The sequence below is a fragment of the Papio anubis genome, chromosome 10, assembly GCF_008728515.1.
Source record: "Papio anubis isolate 15944 chromosome 10, Panubis1.0, whole genome shotgun sequence".
NCBI classification, from domain to species: domain Eukaryota; kingdom Metazoa; phylum Chordata; class Mammalia; order Primates; family Cercopithecidae; genus Papio; species Papio anubis.
This window is the reverse complement of record NC_044985.1, coordinates 120,346,998-120,368,888: the sequence shown is the minus strand read 5'-3', so window position 1 is coordinate 120,368,888 and position 21,891 is coordinate 120,346,998. Positions and strand designations below refer to the sequence as shown.

The following is a 21,891-nucleotide window of genomic DNA, read 5'->3' as shown; positions in this document are numbered from 1 at the left end:
CTTGTCACGAGTGTGCCCTATTCCTGTGACAAAATGCCCTCTGACTTTGAATCTTTGCCTCAGTTCAATGTAGGGACCTAGAAAATGGCAAACCCTGGTGATTTCTCCTGTCCTTGCTCAGGTCCTGGGGGTGGCAGGGATTAACCTCCACTCAGGATGGTTTTATCTGGCAGGATTTCCCCAGGCGTTTGCTCGTTCTGCTCACCCTTTCATCTCCCTTCTTTTCAGTTTGTGTCTTCTTTGTATCAAAAAGCATTAATGAGATTCTTGGTGTTGTGTCTACTTGGTCTCTTTCCCCGAAGGGCTTTGGGAGAGTGGGATGAGGCTGGACACCATTCTCCACTGCACGCAGCTATTTCAAAGAGCTTTTAAAGTTTACGGTACAAGGTTGTACTTAATTTCTCGTCTGAGAAATAATTTGCTCCATTATTTGAAGGGGGTGCAGAGGGCTGGCTTTTACTACGCTTTCGTGCATTTCATTAGTAATGGTGGGGGAGAGGTTTTTGATCCTGATTATCATTTTTTACCTGGATGTCCGCTCCACGCCTTTGACAGCATTAAACCTGGTGTTCCAATAGGAACTGCAGAGCCTAAAATGTGCAAATAAACCTCAACAGTTACTAAAGGCGAAGAAAGAAGAGCAATGAAAGCCAACACTCAATACCAACTTACGGATAACTGTTGATAACATCCACACTGCATTTTACATTGACAACGCACCCGCGCCTTGGTTCATACTCATTAAGTCTCCGAAGGCGGCGTCTGCGTAAGTCTTGAGTCCCCAGAATCTAAGTCTGCACTTGGCCCAGAATAGGTGCCCAGTAAAGTTCTGAACGAACGACTGTTATATCCACTTCACAGATGGAAAAACTGAAGACCACCATCATTAAGGGCCTTGCCCAAGGCTGCAGAGCTGACGGTGGATGAAAATGGGGCCAGCCGGAAAGCGGGAAGACGGCCTGGAGGACCACGGGCCAGGGACTGGGGCCCGGAGCAGGCTCGCCAGGCGGCCGGCCCCGCGACGGAGGGTTGGAACTCCGACCGGCCACCGCCGCTGCACCCACCCAGGCCTTCCGCGCCGTTCCCGCAGCAACAGGAGGCGGTGGCGCAGGCGCGGAGCGCGCAGGGGACAGGCGGAAGGCAATGCGCAGGCGCGGCGTTCCCGTTGCTAGGGCCGCGTCGCGCCCACCTGGGTGGCCAAAGTGAGGTTCGCGAGTCTCTGGGTCCCGACGGGAAGGAGCGAAGCACCCTCTCTGCGCCTGCGCGCTCAGTGCCTGCGACGCAAACCCGGCCTCACCTTTTCCTGCCCGAAGCGAGAGATTATCGCAGTCCTGGTTTCTCCCTCCAGAAGACCCCCTCCCAGTCCTCTGTAGCTCCTGGTAGTGCCCTGACCCCTGCTGCCACCGTCCTTCAGAGAGCAACGGAAGAGCTTCCCGGAGGGCGAGGAAAAGAGGGAAAGTAGCCAGCAATGTCGAACACGTAAGTGATGGGCTCCCAGCCACAGCCATGGGGTGGGCTTCCCCAAGCCAGAAGGTGGCTTGCTTTCTACTTCTCTTATTTTCTTTTTTCTTTTCTTCTCTCCTCCCCTCGCCTCTAAACTTCCCTCCTCTCTCCCACTTTTTTTCCTTTTAGGAAATTCATATATGCCTCGGGATAGAGTATCTGCTTCTTGTGAGCAAGGAAGATCATACGCGTAGATCTCCCCCTCCCCCACGCATCCCACCACCCCATGGGGATGAGCTCCCGGTCTTCCCTATACCCGCCAAGCCCTTAGAGGCTATTGCTGAGAAGCCATTTTGTCTGGGTTTTTTTTTGTTAATCTTTCACAGTAGTAAATACGTTGCTTTGTGAAAACACCTAGGTCCTGAAATTTAAGTCTAGAAAGATCTTGGGAAAGCGTTATTGTCATTTGCTTTTCACCACCTCAAGTGGCAGTGATACTGAAAGGAGTGTGTGCCTAGCACTGTGTCGTTTACACAGCACTTGCACAAAGGTACCTCATTTGGTCTTCATAAGAATAATTTCAAACAGGTAGTACAGGGCTGACCCTGTGGACACTGTTCTAACTGCTTCACAGCAACCCTGTAATGTACGGGCTGTTGATACTGTTATTTCCATTTTACAAATGAAGGAACTTGGGTATGAAGAGGTGAAGTAGCTCACACAGCAAGTAAACAGTGCCAAGGCAGGCACTGTAGCTCCAGCCTGCACTGTTGCTATTACACTCCCTATTTTTCTAGGCAAGGAAGTAAGAGCAGAGAGGTTAAAGGCTTGCCAGGGTTTGGGAGTGGGGAAGATCAAGAGTTCTGTTTAAGACCTATTGAGTTGGAAGTGCCCATTGGACATGATGTGGAGATGAAATAGCCAGTTAAAATATTCAGATCTTGGGTTCAGGAGCAAGACCCATGCCTGAAATATAAACTTGCTCGCTGTCAGCCTGTGATGGTCTTTGTGAGACATAGAATGAATATTAATAAAGAAGAGGTTTATTATTATCCCAGCCTGGGATCATCCACAGTAAGGCAGGGAGAAGAGGAGACCCAGCAAAGGGATCAAAGACATGATCCGTGAGGAAGAAGCAAGTGAAAGAAGTAATAGTGTTTCCAGGAGAAGTAACTTCTTTCTCCTCCGTCAAGTGCTCCTGAGACAAGTTGGGGTAGAACTGAGAACTGACTGTTGATTTGGCAGTGTGGAGTTCAGCAGTGACCTTGACAGGAGCTGATTCAGTGGTGTGATGGGATAGAAAGACTTACTCAAGTGAATGTAGGAGGGAGAGAAACTGTAGACGGTGAACATAGCTAACTCTTTAAAGGAGTTTTGCTGCAAAGGAAAGGAAATGTGTTGGCAGCTAGAGGCAGAGCACATGGCTCCAAGACAGAAAACGATAGAATGTTTGTGTGTGGAAGGGAATGGCCCAGAATGATATATGAAGAGGAGGGAGAAGTGGGTGACATCGTTGGTAGTGAGAGGACATAGGATCCAAGGGGTACTGGCCTTAGGTGGAGGAACTCAGCACTTAGCAATGGAACAGGTGGGAAGGCAGCGTCAAGATGCTATTCAGTGGTTAGGTGCCCTGGAGGTGGCCTGGAATGATCATGGTAGATGGAAGATGATGGTGACTGAGGGGCAGTGGTGACAGCATCAGATGAAGTGGGATTCAAAGCCAGGGAGTGTTGGGAGGAGGGAATGCAGATGTCTGGAGGTGCAGTGAAAAGAAGGGGTCCCCTTGACCCAGCCCCACAGCCAGAGACAGAGGGCTCTGCGGGGGAACAGGAGCCTCTACTGAGAGGGCTTCCGAGCAGAGCCAGGCCTTCCATAGAGCAAGAAGACGGGGAGTATTCAGGGAAGAAGATAGCAAACTAGTTAAGATTGGAAGATTCAGAAGGTTTTATCATGTGCAAAATTACGCGGAAAGAATTCCCATTTTGCAATATTTTGATTTCCCGCGGACGTGCATAGTATGTCTGAATATGCAAGTGTTTCCCTCCCCAACCCACTCCGTTATAGGAAAACTGCCAAGCTGTAGAATTAACAGTCTGGTCTTTTTAACTGTTATATTCAGTCTTCTCCATCCATAATCCTCCTGACTTCAAAGTCTGTCATATCTCTAAGTCATATGCTCAACTCTGAAACCAATCATATACTTTTAAAAACTGTTAAGTAGTCTTATGGATAAAATACTACCTTCTGTTTGCAAGGTGCATTTAAAATTCCCGGAACACTTTCACACCTGTTATTCCACCTGTATTAGTCTGTTCTCACACTGGAACAGAGGAAAGAGGTTTAATTGACTAGCAGTTCTGCAGGACTGCGAAGTCCTTAGGAAACTTGCAGTCATGATGGAAGGTGAAGTCAAACACGCCCTTCTTCACATGGCAGCAGCAAGGAGAAGTGCAGAGCAAAGCGGGGGGAAAAGCACCTGATAAAACCATCAGATCTTGTGAGAACTCACTATCATGAGAACAGCATGGAGGTAGCTGTCCCTGTAATTCAGTTACCTCCCACTGGGTCCCTCTTACAACACGTGGGGATTATGGGAACTACAATTTAAGATGAGATTTGGGTGGGGACACGGCCACATCATATCACCATCCCACAGTAGTCCCTGGAGGTGTCCAGAGTTGGTCTCATCATCCAGGTTTGCCAGTGGAGGAGGCGTAAGCACGAAGAGGTTGAGTGACCTCCAGGGATGAGCTGCTCAGGACACTGGTTTCTATTTTAAATGTAGAGCGCTTTTACCTTTGAAAACCACCTTGCCATATCCGGGTAAAATAAAGACATATGTCCACGCAGAAACTCATGCAGGAATGCTTCTAGCAGCGTTATTCAGAGCAGCAAAAAAGGTGGAGACGACTCAGGTGTCCATGGGCTGACAAATGGATAAACAGAATATAGTGTATCCGTACAAAGGAAACTTGGCAATGAAAAGAAATGAAGTACGAAGTACGCGACAGTGTGGATGAACTTTGAGGACACCGCACTGAGGGAAAGGAGCTCAGCACTGAAGCCCCCTCTTGTGTGATTCCACTTCTGTGAAATGTACAGAATAGGCAAATAGAGCTGGAAATTAGGTTAGTGGTTGCCAAAGGCGGGGAGGAATGGGGAATGGGGAGTGACTGCTTCACGGGTGTGAGTTTCTTTCCCAGTGATGAAAATGTTCTGGAGTTAGATAATGGTAGTGGTTGCACAACTCTATGCTAAAAACCACTGAATTGTACACTTGAAAAGAGTGAATTCTATGCTGTGTGAATTATCTCACCAATGCTCTTATGAAAAATCATCTTGCTGCCTCTCTTGTCTCATTTGACCTTCATGACTGGGCTCAGGCAGAAGGAGGCTGAAGCTGCAGGGCGAGGAGGTGGGGTGCAAGGCCAGATGGACTGAGCGCAAAGTGGGGGCTCCCCAGGATGGTGTGGCCGAGGCATGGTGTCCAGGTCCCTGGCGGTCTGACGCGTGAGGGGGTGTGGTCCCATGGAGAGGCATCGGGACAGCTGGGGAGCAGGAAGCCAGAAGCAGTTTCCAGGGAAGAGGGTCTGGTGGAAAGAGATGACGCCATGTCTCAGCACTGAGGAAAACAGGTAATGAGGCAGGGATCCGTGTGCTTTCAAAGCTGCCAAACATTTTCCTGTCAGCCAGGAATCTTTGCCTGGTCTCTCCAGACAGGGATCCCCAGACAGACTGCAGATGGGGAAGAAAGAAATTGCGGGACCCAGAAGGCTGAAGCTACCAGGACTGTCTTTGGCCAAAAATTCCAGTTATGGGTCAGCTCTGTGAGGCCCTGGAAAAGTCCTGCTTCTCTGACCTGACTGAAGCCAGTGAGGGCTCTGACCCTGAGCGACTGGGCTCCCCTGGGTGGGAGCCCACAGCAGGTCCAGACATCCAGAAAGTCTGGCTGTGCTCTGCCCCATCAGGTCGGCCGTGGTTTCCCCTGGTGGAAGCAGGAGCCTCTTCAACCCAAGATCTCTTGCTATTGTTGACTTTGCATCTTTGTGGAGTTCAGGTCACCCCACCTGAACTTCACGGAGGCAGCCTCTTTAGGGTATTGTACAAACTTAATGATTGTTGGTGTGGCCAATGTTGGAAGTATAAGATGCCTTTTAACTTTTACTGCCTGTTCCGCTCCCATATTTAAAAATTATTACTAGACTTATTTATAGTCCTTAGTCTATTGTTACTGAATTCTTGGCCATATTAAATCTGTATGTATGTCTCAGGAGTCTTCTGTCTTTAAAGCCTTTCTTTTCTTTTTTTGAGATGGAGTCTCGCACTCTTGCCCAGGCTGGAGTGCAGTGGTGCAGTCTTGGCTCACTGCACCTCCGCCTCCCGGGTTCAAGTGAGTCTCCTGTCTCAGCGTCCCGAGTAGCTGGGATTACAGGTGCACGCCACCATACCCGCTCCTGTCTCAGCGTCCCGAGTAGCTGGGATTACAAGTGCACGCCACCATACCCGGCTAATTTTTGTGTTTTTGGTAGAGACAGGGTTTGCCTCTTTGGACAGGAGCAGATAGTGCCTTCTGCTTGTGCTGATCTGTACACAGCATTCTAGAATTTCCTTTAGCTAGATTTCATGTGGCTCCCACCATGTGAATTCTTAAATATTTAATGTTCTTTATTGGTGCTGTGAATGGGTTTCTTCTTTCATTTTTTTCTCTGCATTAAAGTATTGCAATTTTGCTGTAATTTTTTTTTTTGGCTTGAGTGCAGTGGTGAGATCTTGGCTCACTGCAACCTCTGCCTCCGGGTTCAAGCAATTCTCCTGTCTCAGCCTCCCAAGTAGCTGGGATTATAGGCGACTGCCACCATGCCCGGCTACTTTTTGTATTTTTAGTAGAGATGGGTTTTTATCATGTTGGCCAGGCTGGTCTAGAACTCCTGACCTCAAGTGATCCACCCACTTCAGCCACCCAGTGCTGGCATTACAGCCGTGAGCCACCACGCCCGTCCTTTGCCGTACTAGTTGATGTATTTTTGTTACTGATTTCCTTGGATTTTGCAATCATGCCATTTGTAAGCAATGGTGTTTTAAAAAATGGTTTATATTACTTATGTATCTCCCTTGTCCTTTTTTACTGCTAATTTTGAGGGCATCTTTCTAGCGTTTCTCCACTGAAGGTCCATTGGGTCACTGGTTTTTGGCACTTTGAAGAAGTCGTCATTCTTTTTTTCCTGGTGTGTGGGGACAGCGTTTTTAATCAGGCTTGTGTTGCAAGTTACAATTTACTGAGCATCTTCTTGGTATCTGTGAAACAAGCTGGGGTTTTTACTGGTCCGCTGCTGTCTGGAGTTATGCTTTCCTCTGTGCTGAACTGAAAAGCACTCCCGCAATCACCCCTCCTGGGTTAGAGCAACAATTCTTTTGATCTGGAGCTGTGCTCTGTTTTTTAAGTGGAATTTCAGATCTGAGTTCTAAACAAAATTAGCCTGTAATTTTCCTCTTGAATGTTGTCCTGGCAGGTTTGGGCCCCAAACCCTATTAAGTCCACAAAGCAACTTGAGCATTGCTCTATGTTTTATGCCAACAGTTGTCACACCCGTTAGTATGTTCAGCCCGTGTCTTCACTCAGGCCAGTGAGTGCCTTGGGTTTACTGTCCCTTCTCGGGTCCTGGAAGTCTGGACTTGGAAAACTCACACCGTGCTGAGCTGCAGGTCTTGATCATTGTCCACAGCCAAACCATTTCCTTGATCATCTGTCATCTTTGCTTCTTCCAGCCCCTGCTGCTTGTCTGTTTGAGATGGGGCAAGCAGAATGTCAAAGGGTCTCAGGAGCTTTGAATTGGCATGAGGTTTTGCTTTTGTTGTTGTTGTTCCTGGTCAATGTACTTGTTTATTAGTCACTAATTCTGCCAGGAGTCAATGTGTGTTCTGTGTGATATGGTTTGGATTTGTGTCCCCACCCAACTCTCCTGTCAAATTGTCATCCCCAATGCTGGAGGCAGGGTCTGGTGGGAGGTGATTGGATCATGGGAGTGGATTTCCCCTTTTGTGCCATTCTCGTGATAGTGAGTTATCAGGATAACTGCTTGTTTAAAAGTGTGTGGCACCTCCCTGCCTTCCTCTTGCTCCTGCTCCTGCCGTGTGAGATGCCTGCTCCCACTTTGCCTCCACCGTGAGTAAAAGCTCCCTGAGGCCACCCCAGACACAGATGCTGCCATGCTTCCTGGACAGCCTATGGAACTGTGAGCCAATTAAACCTCTTTTCTTTATAAATTACCCAGTCTCGCCGGGCGTGGTGGCTCACGCCTGTAATCCCAGCACTTTGGGAGGCCGAGGTGGGCAGATCACCTGAGGTCGGGAGTTCAAGACCAGCCTGACCAACATAGAGAAACCCTGTCTCTACTAAAAATACAAAATTAGCTGGGCGTGGTGGTGCATGCCTGCCCAGCTACTCGGGAGGCTGAGGCAGGAGAATCACTTGAGCCTGGGAGGTAAAGGTTCCAATGAGCTGAGATCACGCCATTGCACTCCAGCCTGGGCAACAAGAGCGAAACTCCATCTCTAAATAAATAAATTACCCAGTCTCAGATATTTCTGTATAGCAGTGAGAGAATGGACTAATACACTGTGCCAAGTGGAATTCTAATTTTCTGATAATAACCTTCTTTCTTATAATAAGCTGGTCTGGAAGAGTGCCCTTTCACTAGCAGTATTTTAAATATTGCTGAGTTTTGAGAAATCTGGCATTCGAACATGCTGGGGATGGGATTCTAAAGGCAGAATTCAGTGTCCTGACTCAGTGGGGTGTTGGGGGAAAAAAGAGTTTTGGTTTTTATGCTCAGTCTGTTTGCTTGTGATATAACTACCTCTGTGTCACAGGACCCCTCCTTCCTCATCTACTTTCTCCCTGACAAATGGGAAGCAATGAAGTCAAGTGGTTTAGAGGGTGAACTCTGGAGCCGGACTGCCTACATGTATATCCTGCATTCAAACTATGTGACTTTGGGCAGTAACTTCTCTTTGCCTCAGTGTTCTCATATGTAAACTGCGCTAATAATTATGCCTACCTCATAGGGTTGTTGTGAGCATTACATGAGTTATTACGTGGAAACCACTTAGGACAGTGACTCACAGTATATAAATGTAAGCTATTACCGTCGCCATCGTCATCATCATCATCATCATCATCATCATCATCTGAACCCAAAAATCTTGCAGACATCAAGATATGCTTTTACTTTTTGGCCAGAAAGGTGGAAAAAGCACGTATAATCAGTGCTTCAACAAATGATGCTTAGTGTTTAGGGAAGAATGGAGCATGTTTGAGAAACGGCAGATGGTGAGCCTGGGGCAGAGGGTACCTGGAGGGGATGCTTAATAATGACCTTAGGAATGTAGAAGAGAGATTCCCAGTCAAACAGGGTGGCTAACCATGGGTACTTATCTCCTCTTCCTCCTGAATTGCCTCCAAAATGGCAATAAAGGATTTAAAGCTATGAACTCACAAGGACAAAGAAAACATTTGACAAGAGATACCAAGAAAGTGCAGGAGGCCAGGCACAGTGGCTCACGTCTGTAATCCCAACACTTTGGGAGGCCAGGGCAGGTGGGTCACTTGAGGTCAGGAGTTCGAGACCAGCCTGGCCAGTGTGGTGAAACCTCATCTCTACTAAATTAGCCTGATGTGGTGGCACATGCCTGTAGTCCCAGCTACTCAGGAGGCTGAGGCAGGAGAATTGCTTGAACCCGGGAGGCGGAGGTTGCAGTGAGCCAAGATTATGCCACTGCACTCAGGGCTGGGTGACAGATTGAGACTCTGTCTCAAAAGAAAAAAAAGAAAATGTGGGAAAGGGAGAGCAGGCACGGATGAAAGGGAATGGAGGAAGGGCAAAGAATGTGGGACCTGAAAGCCAGCGGATGGGGCTGGGGTGATCAAAAGCCAGCTGTTTTCCTGGGAAGACAGATGGGGGGCATGGTTCTTCTGGGATGGGGCTGAAATTGGAGGACTGCTTGCAGATCTGTATAGGCCACATTTAGGCTGCCAATCACTTGTACACCCCAGAGAGCAGGTGGCCAAGTCACTAGCCAACTAGGCAGAAGTTGGCACATGCAGCCAACCTGGACTCAGGACGCCAGGCACAGGTAAGCGTGGGAATGAGTGGCTTGGCTGACAGTAAAGAAGAGGTGACCCCCCTTGATCGACTTGCTTCTCCTTCAGGGGATTAGGGCTGCCCCCACCCCACCCCCGTTAGCATAGGGAAAGACCTTACAGAAAGATACTGACATTTTTGGGTTTCTCCTTCATCAGGCATCAGGGCTCTCCACACCCACTTTCTACAGTGAAGCTCCTTCCCAGACACACTGACTTTCCAGTTCACTTTTCAGTCCTGGTTCTTAAACATAAAAGCAGAATCAAAAAATCACCTGAAATTTGGTAAGGGAAGGTGGGAATCTCTACCATGAATGTATTGGCCCTGGCAGAAAAAGTGGGGACACTCATGAGGGCCTAATAAAGAGACCAGTAACAAAGAGGTGGGCATAGTCTAGGGAAACTGGTAAGGGATGGGGCAGTATTCTGGGGCCAACCAGCCACAATAGAGCCACCACCACCCTAAGGCTTTGGTGGAAGGGCACACCTAGCCTTTGTTGCCTCGCCAGGGTGTGGACAAGAGGGTCATACTCCTCTGCTCTCTGGCTTCCTCTCTGTTCAATCCACTAACTCAACTCACTAGAATGAGGGCGGAGAGCCCAGCTGGTGCATTCCATAGAGCTCAGCCTCCCGGGCCACAGTCTGCACCGCACCTCGCTTCTTTCTCTTTTTTTTTTTTTCTTAAGACAGAGTCTCACTCTTTCACCAGGCTGGAGTGCAGCAGCATGATTTTGGCTCACTGCAAACTCCACCTCCCAGGTTCAAGCGATTTCCCTGCCTCAGCCTCCCGAGTAACTGGGACTACAGGCGGGCGCCACTATGCCTGGCTACCTTTTTTTTGTATTTTAGTAGAGACGGGTTGGCCAGGATGGTCTCAATCTCCTGACCTCATGATCCACCCGCCTCGACCTCCCAAAGTGCTGGGATTACAGGCGTGAGCCACCACGCCCGGCCTACACCTCATTTCTTACACTGTACATTATGGTTCTAAGATTCTTAGTGGTTGCCTTTTGCTGTACTTCATTCATTTTTCACTGCTGTGTGATAGTCCATTGGTGAATTTACTACAATGTATTTATCCACTGTCTTATTGGTGGACATTTGTGTTATCTCCAGGTTTTTACCATTATTTAAAACATGCAAGTGATCATTCTTGATGCATATTTACAAGTTTCTCTAGGGTATAGTTATTCATTCATAGGATATGCACACATTCAACTTCTTAAGAAAATGCTGCATTACTTTCCAAAGTGGTTGTTCCAATGTATACTTCACCAGCTGTGTACGTGGACAAATCAGTTAACTATTCTGGATATCAACTCTGTCCTCTTTTAAATGTGTATAATAATAGTGGTGTTATGGGCGAAGTGAGGAAAAACTTCATATCATTTAGACAAAATGCTTTTAAAACTATTTATTTGATGATAATAGTGTTGGTACATATTCAGAAATCACAAGGACATCAGAACAGGATATAAATTGTCTAACAAGCCTTTCTACTACATAACGATATTCTTAGCTCACACTTGATTCGGTGTTATATTTTGCTATATCAGAGGCCCGATGTGTATGTTTTGCCAAGTGATTTTTATTTACTGTGTCATCTAAATTCCTTATCTTCCCTCAGAATGTATAATAAGATGTGGCATCAGACCCAAGAAGCCCTCGGTGCTTTACTCGATAAAGAACCTCAGAAGATGATTGAACCACAAAGAAATCAGGTTTTCATCTTTCAAACGTTGGCCACCTTCTACATAAAGTATGTGCAGATCTTTAGAAACCTGGAGAATGTCTACGACCAGATCGTCCATCCCCAGAAACGAATACTGATCAGGAAAGTCCTGGACGGGGTGATGGGCCGCATCCTGGAGCTGAAGAACGAGATGGTGGAGCTGGAACTCACGGAGTTCCATTATTTCGATGATATCCTGCAGGATCTAAAGCTGGCTCCCGTAAGCACTCTGTTGTTTTCTTATTAGTTGCTTTTTGTTATAAATAGGATATGTAGCCCTGTACCCAGTACCCTACAGACTTCCTGTCCATGTTTACTAGTTGGTGTGTGGAAAATCTAAACATTTCCCTTTAATTACACCATGCTGTCGTGGACAAGGATTGGGTTCCCTTTGTTTCTGGTGCAGGTGCATCTGCACACTTCTTGGCTGTGTTAGGTACTGCAGTGGCTGTGGTCTTACCTGACACCGTGGTGTCTGCACAAGGCTGTTGGAATGCAGTGGGCCAGCCGTTTCATCAGCACCCTTGAAGCACAGACCCTCCCAGCATCCAGTAGCAGCGCCCGCTCCTCTGTTTCCATGGGAATCTCTCTGTAGCCTGTTGGTCACAGGTTCCCTATTGCCAGGTGGATGCATCTCCTCCTTACTTTGGGACAGTGGTGACCCGGGGGAATGTATGGCTTATATGGCAGTGGGCCTCAGACGTCAAAGGAGAGTTCATGTGCTTGCTCTCCCTCCTTCCCTCTGCCTCTCTTCCCCTCCTTCCCTCTCTCTCTGGAGCCCTCCCTGCTGGCACCTGGCAACCACACCCCCCTCCTGCAAGCATTCAGCCCCTGCTGCCCTCTGATGTTCCTGCCGGGCACAGGGCCTCTCTTCTGACTCAGGCTGGCTGGGCTGCCGGGGCCACTGGCCACCTCCCGTCAGTGTCATGGTCCTGGGAGCGCACCTTCATTTTGAAAGGAACATTCCCTTGAAGTAAAATCAAAAGGAGAAAGTCTTTAATTTTCTACATGAGTGTTTCATGTTTCTTCTCCTTGAAAATATTTGGGCTTTTATAAAGGTATCTTTCTTTCTGAGATAGGCTTTCCTCACATTATTATTTATCAGAATGGAATAATGAGAATAACTGAAATGAATGAAGATGTTGACGATTATTCCAAAAGTTTTATGCTTATTGCATTCATCTGTAAGAGCATGGGCTGATCACCAGATTTGATCTGGTGCACTTTACTCACTAAAGTGACAATATGAACAATTTAGGGTAACTGTGAAACAAATAGTTATTAAATCATATTCCTAAATTTAATTAGTGAAGTAATACATGTTCCTAAATTTAATTAGTGAAGTAATACATGTTCCTAAATTTAACTAATGAAGTAATATTACATTTATTAGTTGAGTTTCAAGAACAGGAAGTCACGCCCCTGTTGTTGAGGAATAGTGCATTTAGGGCTGTGTGTGGCAGCCCCTCCACGGCCTTGCCTTTCCTGCCGCATCAGCCAGCCCCTCTGCTCCAGGGACATCATCTTCCTAAAGGCCATGCCACTGTTGCTGTGGGGACGGGGCCAAGCACCAAGAGGAGTGACAAACGAGCAGATAGCATCCAGGAGGCCTTCGTGCAGGGGGCGGTCAACAGTGTTTCCTCGCAGTCGTGGAAATAGTGACTGAACCATGTGCTGTCACTGAATCCCACATGGTTGGGATAGGCTGAAGACACCTTCATTCTTGGCCACATCCCCAGGACTGACAAACACCCAGCTGGGTTCCTGCCCTTGGTTCCATGAGTTCCCCAAATCCTTCCTTAAACTGCCCCTTAGTCCGAAGACTGTTTGTAACCTGCCACGTGGGGAAGCTTTCCTAATGGGCCCACCTCATAGAGAGAAATATGTGTGGGAAAGAGCCTTTCTCTACCACCAGAAGTTTCCTAGATTCCACTCCATAGGGAATGAGAAGCCTCAAGGTTTCAGGGATGGACATGAAACGCATCATGGACGAAGATGGAGCAACTAATATCTTTCTTTGCTTCTCTTCCATTCTCAGTGACTCTGTTTTCTCATCCTCAAAATCCTAAGTATAATATTTTTTTAGATGGAGTTTTGCTGTTGTTGCCCAGGCTGGAGTGCAATGGTGCGACCTCAGCTCACTGCAACCTCCGCCTCCTGGGTTCAAGCAATTCTCCTGCCTCAGCCTCCCAAGTAGCTGGGATTACAGGCGCGTGCCACCACACCCAGCTAATTTTTGTATTTTTAGTAGAGACGGGGTTTCACCATGTTGACCAGGCTGGTCTCGAACTCCTGACCTCAGGTGATCCACCTGCTTCAGCCTCCCCAAGTGCTGGGATTACAGGCATGAGCCACCATGCCTGGCTGGCTAACTATAATTTTGTGGTACCAAATGGACCAGATGGAGCTATAAGACAATGAGGTTTTGTCTTCAAAGTTATAAAAGTACCACACTTGAATGTGCTTATTAATAAATAAAAATCACATTAAATCAAAATGTCATCATTCTTCTCCGACTGCCCTCTCTCCTCAGGCCACACCCACCCACTGGACTCTGCTAGTTCACTCTCCAGTCACCCCCAGCCCTCCATGAACCTCAGAAAGGTTTCGTGTTCAAAAGTCATTGTCACCTCCCAGAAGCCATGGGGATACTGTCCCACCAAGTCCTAAAAATGATACCCTCTTAGGCTTAAACGTTTATTTAGGGGAAGGCCTATCCAAAATTCTCTGGGCTGGAGGGAGGTTATGGGAAGTCACACCTGGAATTGGAAAAAAAATAAGGTAGCCAGTTCTGAAGACAAAGACCTTTGCTTCCCTGTCAAAACAGCCAAGCAGGTCTGACAGAAATTCTAGGATAGTGTTTCTCAGTGGGATTGGCCAAGGGCATACCCTTATCCTTAAAGAGCACTTCTGTACTCCTTTTCACTCAATTTGGACTGGTAAATTTTCATCTGACCCCCTGCTAGTTTGAAATATTTGGTAACATGCACAAATGAAGGATAGAAGTTTTTTATATAAAAACCAGTTTCATAATAAAGCAAACTACTTTTGTAAATAATTTTTGCAATGGGGTAATTTTGGTAAAAATAAAACCAAATTATTAGAGAAAAATGTGACCATTTACATACAAATAGTCGATGGTGCTAATGATAAATTATTAGGTTTAGTTCAGAGATCTCTACAGCTTAATACTCTACTACTCCAATTTGAACCATTATTTTAGGTAAAACGAGGTAATATTGTATTTCTTTAAAGAAATCCATTAAGTAATCATTAGTTAATTGAGGCCTAATTGACATGAACTCCTGATGCTTTTCTGTAATGATTAAAGCAAGGGGCATGGTTATGATTTTCTTTTTGACTTTGTGTCTCTTTAGTGAGTGAATTCTCTTCACTCTGCTGGCCTCATTTTTTTCCTTAAATGAAAATGGGAAGTAAAGCAAGCGTCTTTGATGTGCACATCCTTACTGTATATTTTAAATAAAGTTCGAGTCCTGGAATTGTGACAGAAATGCTCTTTTTTTGTTCTTTCTCTTCTCTAGCAACAATTAGATATTCCCATACCCAAGTATTTTTTGAAGGAGAAGTTGGAAGTAATAAAAGGAAGAGAGAAAATTCTTGCTCAGATATTAGCCGACAGCGGAATAGATACATCTGAAATGGTTTGTATATCATTTTAACAAACATTAATCCATAACCTGTGTAACTTCCTTTTTCTGCTGCTCCTAATTGTGTGAGCAACGCTTAGGTTATTTTCAGTTTAAGGAAAGAATAATCCCTCCCTCCTTGTTATACAGTGCATAAGAAGTTGCATAACTTTTGGACATGCTTTTGGTGATATATAATCATTATTTTTCAAGAGCTTAGAAATCGAGATCAAAATGTATGTTTTGCTACTTGTATCAGTATCTGTTGATTATCAACTCAGTCTAATGTTTCATCTCAAATTCATCTAGCTGAAGCTAGAAGCTAAATGTTATTCACGTAAAATAATTAAGTGCTAACATAACTTACTAGGAACTTGAAAGTTACTACACTTTCTAAAAATGTTGATTGGCCTTTTATAACTGCAGGCTGAGTGGATACGGTTTGGCAGTGTCCCCACCCAAATCTCATCTTGAACTGTAACTCCTGCAATTCCCATGTGTTGTGGGAGGAACCTGGTGGGAGGAAATTGAATCATGGAGGTGTGTCTTTCCTGTGCCATTCTCGTGATAGTGAGTAAATCTCACAAGAGCTGATGGTTTTATAAAGGGGAGTTTCCCTGCACAAACTCTCTTGTCTGCTACCGTATGACATGTGCCTTTCACCTTCTGCCATGATCGTGAGGCCTTCCCAGCCACATAGAACTGTGAGGCCATTAAACCTCTTTTGTAAATTGCCCAGTCTCAGGTAAGTCTTTATCAGCAGTGTGAAAACGGACTAATACATTGAGTGACACTTAGATCATCTTGAATGCACTGTCATTGGGGGAAGAATAATCCATAAAGATCCCTCCTGGGAAGCAAGGAGCAAAATCCGTTTAGTTCTGTGCCCCGATACCTCTTTTGTCCCCAGGATTTTTGCAGCTGCATCTTTTTCCTGTTTCCACAGATGTGTTAGTCCTGACTCTCATGACCACCTCTTGGATTCTTGTAATCATCCACCATGCAGCCTGCTGGTGGGGAGTCTTCTTCCCACCCTTTCCACAGGGCACTGTCCTATCTACCTTCTGGCAGGTCTGCCTATACATTTCACTAACTTACTGCCTCGCCCCTCTGGCTGGCCTTCATGGCCTAAGCAGTAAGGCAGCACTTGTCCATTCAAGCTGGGACACTCCAGGGTGAAAGAGGCACTGTGACTAACTATGCTGAGGCTGCAGCTGCAGGCCAGGATCCCAGGGTAAACCAGCACCTGCAGTCTTTCTACAAATAGCCCTCATTGGGTATTGCCAGCCTGGGTGATGGTGTTAAGGAAGATTCCAAGTGTATGCTGAGGATGGCAAGAGAAAAAAGTGCCCTATGTGCCTGCCTCCGAAGACAGGTGAAATGCATGCCCTGTATTTGCCATCCCAGTGCTGTCTCTTATTTTCCATAGGCATGTTCCATGCTGGATAGAGGACTTGTTCTTCTCCCTTACGTACCTGCTTATCAAAATGGTCCCCATTCTGCAGAGCCTAGCTTGATACACCATCCTTCAGGAAACCTTTCCTGACATACTGGCTTAGTCCATGTTGTGTTGGTGTAACAGAATACCACAGACTGGGTAATTTAAAGACAACAGAAGTTTGTTTTGCTTATGGTTCTGGAGGCTTGGAAGTCCAGTACTGAGGAGTTGCATCTGGTAAGGGTCTTCTTGCAGTGTCATAACATGGCAGAAGGAATCACATAGTAAGAGAGCAGGAAGCGAGGGGGTTAGCTTATCCTTTTAGCAGGAAGCTATTCCCTGGATAACAGTATTAATTCATTTTGAGGAGAGAGGCCTCATGACCTTATCACCTCTTAAAAGTCCCACATCCCAACACCGTTGCACTGGGGACTAAGTTCCTAGCACACGAACTTTGTGGGACACATTTAAACCATAGCAGCCATTGAACTCAAGATGACCTCTCCTTCCTGTGCCCCTGCTCCCAGCTACTGGCCCTTCTTTTACATTATGAATTCCTTGAAGTCCATTCCAAAGCCAACTTACTTGGGGGTCAACTAGCTATCCTTTCACCACTGGGCTCCTGTGTCTGTGCTTTCTGTCCATGCATGAGTCAGGGCGAAGCACTCACACTGCATTTAGTTCCCCCCAAAGGAATCCCTTTGCACCAAGCAGTGATGAGCACTGCAGAATTACTCAAGATTTTGTGTTGGAAAATGGAGAAGGGAGATTACAATGCTCTCACTACAGTGAAATCCTAAAAATTCCTCTTTGCCATTTCTCCTGCTCGCTATTCCTCTTCATTTGTTCTCGGTCACAGCAGTCAGGCTTCTTTGTTCCTTCAGCATCCAGCTTTGGCCAGCTCCTATCACCTCCATTGGGTTAAGCAGTTCATCTCCACCCCAGTCTCATTTCACATGTGCCAGGGGCTCAGAAAACCACAAGGACTTCCTGCTGCTACTTCCCCATGGCCTTTGATGTCTCACAAGACCCCTTTCTTTAAGCTGCTTATATACAATATATACCCCAAGAAGAATATTATATATATATACATACACACAATATATAACCCAAGAAGAATTTTGATGCATGAAAATTATTGTCCATCTTCTACATTAATATCCACTGTGGGCCTCCTTAAATGCTTAAAAATGTTTGACGTGTTGAGTTCCCTACTCAAAATCCCTTAGAATTATTTGATAATGGCCACGACTGTTTTCAGAATGACAGCCCGGAATCTCAAGGAAAGAAGTACAATACTAACTCATGTTTGCTGGGTACCATATGTTAAGTTCATCATCTCATTTAATGCCAGAATGAAACTCATTCTACTCTGACTTGACAAATGCATTATTGAAAATGTGTGCTCACTGCAAATTTGAAGCAGTGAGATCTTACTGAAAACAAAACTCAGAGGGATTGTTATGTGAAAGAGCTTCCTCATAAGCAACCATATTCCTCGTGCCATGTTGAAGGGTAGTGGGTGGCTTAGTGGAAAGAGGGTCAGTCTGTTCAAATTGGCTCCTTCTCTTACCCACGGGACCTTACATAAGTTACCTTACTTCTTTGATCTTCAGTTTTCTTCAGTCTTAAGTGGTCATAGTAATACCGGCCTTGGAGTTTGCTCTTGTGAATATGATGAGCATGCATACAAAAAGCGTCTGACATCTACAGGTTCTCAATATATGTGTACCTTTCCTCTCCTTCTCACTCCTTCCTGTGCCCCCGACCCTGGCCTTGTTACACAGAGGAGGGATCATCCTGGCAGCAGTGGCCCTGGTGACAGCACCCCACTCATGAGGCCTCAGCACCTTCACCTTGTCCTGCTGTGGCAAACATTGCTGCCCTCTGAGGCCTGGAAACAGGCTACACCTATGCTTTGGTGCTTTTCTTTTTAAATGTATTTTTAAATTCTTTTTAGAGACAGAATCTTACTCTGTTGCCCAAGACACAGTGCAGTGCCATGATCATAGCTCATTGCAGCCTCCAGTTTCTGGGGTCAAGTGATCCTCTCGCCCCAGCTTCCCAAGTAGCTGGGACTGCAGGAGTGTCCCACCACACTCCACTAATTAAAAAAAATTCTTTTGTGGAGATGGGGTCTCACCCCTTTGCCTAGCCTGGTCTTAAATTCCTGAACTCAAGTAATCCTCCCACCTCGGCATCCCAAAGTGCTGGGATTACAGGTGTGAGCCACTGTGCCTGGCCTCTTTGGTGCTTTTCTCACTCCAGTGATCTGTCCCTTCTGCTTCCATCCATGCATGGACATCCCCCGAGCCAGGCCACATGAGCCCCTCTTCCCTTGCTGTGGGGCCTCTGGAACAGCACTGGGGCCTCCTGATGAGCCTGCTCAGAGTTCACACAGGCCTCAGCTGCACCCAGAGCTCACAGAAGCCCCAGCATGCACCCAGAGCCCACACAGGCCCCAGCATGCACCCGGAGCTCACACAGGCCTCACCTGCACCCAGAGCCCACACAGGCCCCAGCATGCACCCGGAGCCCGCACAGGCCTCACCTGCACCCAGAACCTGCACAGGCCTCACCTGCACCCAGAGCCCGCACAGGCCTCACCTGCACCCAGAGCCCACACAGGCCCCAGCATGCACCCGGAGCCCGCACAGGCCTCACCTGCACCCGGAGCCCGCACAGGCCTCACCTGCACCCGGAGCCCGCACAGGCCCCGGCATGTACCTGGAGCCCACACAGGCCCCAGCATGCAACCGGAGCCCACCCAGGCCCCAGCATGCACCTGGAACCCACCCAGGCCCCAGCATGCACCTGGAGCCCACACAGGCCCCAGCATGCACCCAGAGCCCTTTGTTCTTGTCCCTCTTTCCTCAAAAAATGGCACAGCCCCTCGCTTAACTTTGTCTCCACATACACCATATGAGATGTCCCAAAACATTTTACTTACCAGCCCTGATTTTTCTGTTTTGCTAGTACTCATCATGTTTGAATGTTTTAAGGTGCAAGTTTATAGACACTGGAAGACTTTTCATATCTAAAATTCAATGCCCCAAAAATGATTTTGTTATCAGTCATATTCACTGGGTCATTCTGTAATTGATTTTAAGATCAGCATTTTACTTCATGTATATTTTAAATTTTAAAAGCTCATATTAGAGGTATATTTTCCATTTCTATGTTTCTCCTCTTAAGTTAATGAAATATTGATAGCAATTTCAAGTTTTACTGAATCAATTTTCTTGGCATTTTTAGTAGAATTTGCTGCCAACCTAAAACATCATGGAGCTAATTAGTATTTTGTGCAGAAGGATAAAGGAAAGTCATGAGGTCCTTAAATTTGGGATCACTGCATGAGTATGGCATGTTATCGAAATATACATCATTCATTGGAAAAATGAACAGTGTTCAGTGGTTCTCACACTTGTCATGAACCGTGGGGACTCTTAGCAGGATTGTGTTTGAAGTAAGCGTGTGATGTGTCCGGGATCAATTGATGTGGTTAACATGTTCAAACATTGGTTTCTCTTAACTGTTGTTTGCAGAAATTCCCTGTAAAGAGTATGCCTTTCGACCAGGCTGTTAAATTAATCCAGATTGCTGAGAGGGCACGGCAAGGTCGCCTAAGGGCGTTATTCATGAAGCAAATCTATCTGCAAGAATACAGAGCAAAGCAATCCAAGACGCTTGGCAAGAAAGTGACAGATACCTGGGCTGCTGCACTCTGCATTCAGAAGGTGCAAACCTAGAGCTCCTGGAGTTGGGGGTACAGGGTGTCTTATACACTAAAGATGCATCCCAACTTCGGGGCTGAGCTTCAAAACTCAAACCCCGAATCCTACCCTTATAGAACTGGATTACATTCCAGAAAGATTTATTAACTTACCCTGGGGAAACCATTACCTAAGCTTGGTCATATTTTCAAATTTTTACTCTAAATAGGTATTAAACTCAGGGCATTTTATTCAAATATTGTTAAAGACCATTGGTAATTGTTGAAATGAATGTTGCTGAAATGCAGTGAGGATATAAATCCTTAATGGATTTTTGGAATACATTCACACACAGATATATAATTACAGAAGGGGGAGCAGGCCTTAATAGCTTCCAGAAACATGCAGCAGCCATCACTAATAACCAGTACATCAGTGTCCCTTCTGGAAGGAATCCGTAAGGTTTCCTTTCCTTATCAGATAAGCACCATGGATTTGTGCCCCATTTTTTTTTTTTTTTTTCAAATAGAGGCTAGGGTTACTTACAGGGAAATGCAGCAGATGGCAATGTGATACAAACTAGCATTAGGTTTCAGAGAAAATAAGTATAAGGACATAAAATTAGGCCAGAAGATGAGGACTCTTTGTCCCTAATTTTCCCTGAATAGGAATAGGAGAAGGTGGTAGGGAAGGATGGATAAAAGACTGATTTCTTTCGGGTTTCTGTGGGAATATTTAAAGTTTTAGCATCTGAGTTAAAAGCTTGAGTTGTACAGTTCTTGGAGGTTACTATATTTCCCCACGTTACTTTGGAAATTTTTCCTTTAAAACCATGAAGTGCCATCCTTAGATCTAGCCTCACGTTCCTCCTACCTAGAAGTTCCTCTTGAAGAAACCAAGGTAAAGGAATCTCACTAATAACAATTATGGGTCAGTTCTATGGTTCATTCTTTTTAATAATTTTTTTGCCTGTGATCACAGAAGAAAAAATATTCTGTCAACACACGCATGGACAACCTAGAGCTTAGGATTAGTTGGCATTTTGAGATGTGCAGTTTATGTAGGAGAAACTGCAAACCATGTTTTCTTTATATTTGTGTGTATTAAACAAGTAACCATTTATTTGTTTTTAGGTTTGGCGACGTTTCCATCAATGTAAGAAAACTGAAAAACTGAGAGAAGAGGAGATGATCTTCCTGGGTATGGTAAGTTTTTTTTAAGAGATAGCATCTGGTTTTCTTAAAGACAGTAGAATATGTGAGACTGTGTCTTCTTTAGAGAGATTTGAGGGAAGAAAGGAAAGAAAAATATATGATTTAATGGAATGGAGTCACCCATATGGTACAGAAACCTGCTCAGGGAGATCTGAAGAGATCAGAGTTATATCCATTTACATATTTCTTTGCAAGATGCAGAATGCTATAGATGTGGAAACAGGCTAGGAACTGTCATAATCTGCTATTCCTGTCTGATGTCAGCAGTGCACACCACTATATTAGTATGGACGGTCATGACAGTAGGTTTGCATTGATACAGCAGGCCTTTTTTTTTTTTTTTTGGTGCTGGTGATTACTGAATCATAGAGTTGGAAAGATGGATTAGTTATCTATTGTCACATAACAATGTTACCACAAACTTAGTAGCTTAAAACACCAATTTGTTGTCTCACAGTTTCTGAGGACCAGGAATCTGGGTACCCCTTAACTAGGTCCTCCGCTCAGGATCTCACAAGGCTGCAGTCAAGGTGTCAGCCAGGGCTGGGGTCTCATCTGAGGATC

At 45.9% G+C, this 21,891-nt stretch overlaps 1 protein-coding gene across 4 annotated transcripts in view; it reads left to right on the top strand.

The window, feature by feature from the left end:
* The first annotated feature begins 1,206 nt into the window (after positions 1-1,206).
* Positions 1,207-21,891, top strand: part of IQCA1 (IQ motif containing with AAA domain 1) — a 164,053-nt gene continuing 143,368 nt past the window's right edge. For 3 of the 4 annotated variants that reach the window (XM_009183394.3, XM_003908124.4, XM_009183397.4), the window contains exons 1-5: positions 1,207-1,479; positions 11,211-11,535; positions 14,858-14,977; positions 19,946-20,137; positions 21,247-21,318. In XM_009183394.3, the coding sequence (XP_009181658.1) occupies positions 1,469-1,479; positions 11,211-11,535; positions 14,858-14,977; positions 19,946-20,137; positions 21,247-21,318 (720 nt within the window). In that variant the 5' untranslated portion in view covers positions 1,207-1,468. The remainder of the gene's footprint in view (positions 1,480-11,210; positions 11,536-14,857; positions 14,978-19,945; positions 20,138-21,246; positions 21,319-21,891) is intronic. The other variant, XM_021924179.2, reaches the window with a different exon arrangement.